Consider the following 3770-nt stretch of genomic DNA (forward strand, 5'->3'; position numbering starts at 1 on the left):
TCTTTACCACCCTCTTCCCCCTTGCCCCTTACAGCTACCACTTTTATTATTTCTTATGTATCCTTTCAGTGACTTCTTGTTCAAGTGCCAAGTACATACACGTGTGCATTCTATTTCTATCTCTTATGCAGCTGGGGTCCCACTTTGTGCCTTTCTAGATCAACACACAGAGCTCTTTTATTTTTATAGCTGCACAACTAACCATTGGGTCAGTTTAACGAGTCTGCTCTGAGTTTATTCCCTTGACCTTGCTATTGGCTTTGCTGAGCAGTCTCCAGGTTTATATCAGTATCCCTGCTCCTGCCACCAACTTCCTAGCAACTGACTGCATTTCTACTCCCTATAGTGAGGGGTCACTGAAGGCTTCTGTTCCCCCTCTCTGCCTGCCATCTAATGGGCACAGTAGGCACCAGCCCTTCCCTCGGCCCTCGGAGCAGCAGCACACACCTGTTCCTTCTGGTGATTACAGGGCACAGAGGCACTGCCATTTGAATCTCTAGCCTCGGGTATTTTCATCTTCCTGGGAACAGGTGTTCGGAGGTGGAACCCTCTGTATAAATGTGTATAATTTAATTGTAAACACCTGTTGACAGAGCTGTGCCTTGGCTGAACAGGTACAAAGTTCGGTATTTTCTTCCTCTTTTTGTTTATTTTTAAGCTGTTTTACTATGGCTCTGTATTTGTTGTCTGGACATGCAACACCCTTCTGTTTTAGTGAAAGGGTCTGGGTTGCCCTGCCTGTTTATTTTGAACAGGTCCCTGAGTTTGGTGGCCTTCCCTGGAGTGGTCCATTCTGCCCCCAGCATCCCCCACCCAGCTGGAGACGGCCATGGACACCATGATTAGAATCTTCCACTGGTGCTCTTGCAAGGAAGGGGACAGATTCCAGCTCAGCAAGGGGGAACTGAAGATGCCCCTGCAGAGAGAGCTCATGGAATTCCTCTCAGTGAGTCCTGGCTTTTCAACCCCATTCGGTCAAGGGTGGGCGAGGTGCACATCCAGGGACAGCCTCTGTGTACATAATCTCCTGTCACTCTGCCACAGACACAGTATCATTTATATGGAGATTCAAAACACAGTGGCGTAAACGTGAGAAACTTTCATTTTCTGTGTCCATCCATCCATATGCTCCCTTTTCTGTATCACCTGTATTCCAAGTACTGTAAATTCTATTTGGGACGCTCGTCAATTCAACATTCTGGTGCAGAAAGATATAGCTAGTTATAGTAGCTATAACTAGTAACTATAACTATAGTTATAGCTAGTTACACAAGTTATACCTGGAGTTTTGTCCAGCTGTCTGTAAATTAATATTGTTTATTGGCTCAGAAATGAAGCCTGGGGTACTATATGCTGTGGTGGCAAATTTTCTAATGAATGACAAATGCTTAGAGAACTTTGTCAGCCAAGCACAAGCTGATAGGGACTGACGGAAAGGGGTGTCTGGCCAGTGACCAGTTAACAGCTGGATAGCAAACTGAATCACATCTCAAGATAGGGGTTAGTTTAATAAATCTACACATGAAACCTTACAGTGGTGTTTGGGGCCTCCTCCGAAGAAAACACTTTATTCTGATGTCTGTGGAGCTGCCTCAAATGGACTTTAGCACAAAGTACTGCCCTTGCACAATACTCTGCTGTCCAAACCCTGTATTGAGACTATAGTGACTATAATTACAACACTCTTCTTCCCACCCTCTATGGGGAAAAAACAAACTTTTTTTAACAGTAATTTTTAGGAACCCTTTATTTTTGTAATCCAAAAACAATGTTATTTTATTTTTATTACGTTGATAGAACAAATAGTAATTTATATTTTTCCTGGAACTTTTTTGATTGAGGTATAATTGACATATTAGTTTTGGATATACAACATAATAATTCAAATATGTAGGTATTATCAAATGATAACCACAATACCATCTGACACCATCCATAGTTACAAAAATTTTCCTCTTGTTATGAGAACTTTTAAGATCCACTCTCTTAGCAATGCTCAAACATTATAGTATCACTAAGGATAGTCAATACAGTATTATTAATGACAGTCACATGCTGTACATTAATATAGTCATTCTTCACAATACCTTTTTAGTGATTTTAGGAGCCCCCAGGAATGGTTTGTGGGTTTCTTTCAAACCCAGATTGGCTACTGTATTATGTAACATTTAAAACAGAAGATTCATTTGGTCAAACTTGGCCCATTGGTTTATTCAAGTGAAATTTATAATCATTTTGTTCAAGTTGATTTTGAACAATTCAGTTTAAGTTTCCAACCATTTAATGGTTGGCAGCTAATGAGAGGGCACTGGGGAAGTCCTGCAGGAAACGAATGACTCAGGAATAATTTCTCATAACCATCAATCACAGGAAGAGTGGGTGCCTCACAGTCCCGCCCTCTCTGGGCCTCCCCTCCTCCGTGGCTTCTTGCTTCACTTTCCATCCATAACCGCAGTCCTTCTATAAGACCTGCCTGTTACCTGGGGCCTCTTTTTTTGCTTCAGGGATTGTGCTGAGGAAAGCTGCCAGATAAAATATTGTATGTCCCATGCAATATACTAAAAAAGGATTCATTTTCATCAGAAATTCACTTTTAACTAAGTGTCCTGTATTTTTATTTGCTAAACATAGCAACCTGGTGCTAAGCACATTTAAAGTATCCCTCATGTTTGTGGGGAGCTATTATTCTTTCCATTTTTATATATAAGAAAAAATAAAAATGTTAAGTGATTTGCTCAAAGTTGCATTATTAGTAAATGGCAGAGCCACTCACACTATCCCCTTTTGGCTGCAAAACCTTCTTTCCAGGTTCCCTGCCTGCCTGCCTGCCTGCCTCCCTCCCTGCCACCCCTGCTTGACCTGTGAGGTCCTGTAGTAAATGCATTTTCAGCAGCTCGTGATGAGCTGCCATTCGATCTTCCTGGTTTTTGTGTCTGAGCCAGAAGTATATGGCCCTCAGGCAAAGGGCTAGGCTTATTTAGAATCTGTGCCTGGTTCAAACCTTCCTGCAAACAGGCTTTTGGAAATTGTCTTAGGTGCTAAAAATTGAAAATAAAAATTTCAATAGAGATAAAAGGGAGATGCGGTTTCAGTTGTCATGAGTCTCAAAGCCTGGGAGTCAGACCTGTCCTTTCCATTTCAGTGCCAAAAGGACTCCCAGCTGGTTGATAAGCTAATGCAGGAACTGGATGCCAGTAAGGACAATGAAGTGGATTTTAAAGAATTTGTGGTCACGGTGGCGGCCCTGACAGCTGCTTGTAATGATTACTTTGTAGAACAGTTGAAGAAGAAAGGAAAATAGAGATAAGTAGCAAACTAATCTAAAGGCATAACTATATCCAAAGCTAATTACTATTCATTTATACCCTCCAGAGCTATGGTTACTGTGATGCCACTGATAGATATAATATACATATAATTAATTGCTAGTGTTATTAAATGATGTGTACCTTAATATACTGACTTTAAATAAATATTCCAAATCTCAGGAGCCCTACTCGATGTTTCCCTCTTATTAAAGCTGTTATGTGCTTTTTTGTTGTTGTTGTTAGGGAGCATCACAAAAATTTAGCTACTTTCAAATGAGCCTAGAACTTAGCAAGTTTCTAAGACAGATGTTCATGATCCTTAAATTATATTTTGAGCTTCTTTCCTGTTAAAGAAGTTAAGCGGCTGTCCCATTCTCTTCTTGGCAAAGTTTTGTGAGTTTTGTTTTTGTTTTTTTATTGCCTCCTCTTCTGATTCTGCTTCAAATGGAAGAAGCTCTAAGC

General features: G+C 40.8%; 1 protein-coding gene across 1 annotated transcript; it reads left to right on the top strand.

Moving 5' to 3' along the window:
* Positions 1–803: 803 nt before the first annotated feature.
* On the top strand, positions 804–3301 carry S100Z (S100 calcium binding protein Z; the record flags this gene model as incomplete). Its single annotated transcript, XM_016224169.2, has 2 exons — positions 804–946; positions 3143–3301. Coding segments are annotated over 2 exons (302 nt in total), but the record flags the coding sequence as incomplete, so codon positions are not given.
* Between the last annotated feature and the right edge of the window lie 469 nt (positions 3302–3770).

Source organism: Miniopterus natalensis, assembly GCF_054644295.1.
Source record: "Miniopterus natalensis isolate mMinNat1 chromosome 3 unlocalized genomic scaffold, mMinNat1.hap1 SUPER_3_unloc_2, whole genome shotgun sequence".
NCBI classification, from domain to species: Eukaryota; Metazoa; Chordata; class Mammalia; order Chiroptera; family Miniopteridae; genus Miniopterus; species Miniopterus natalensis.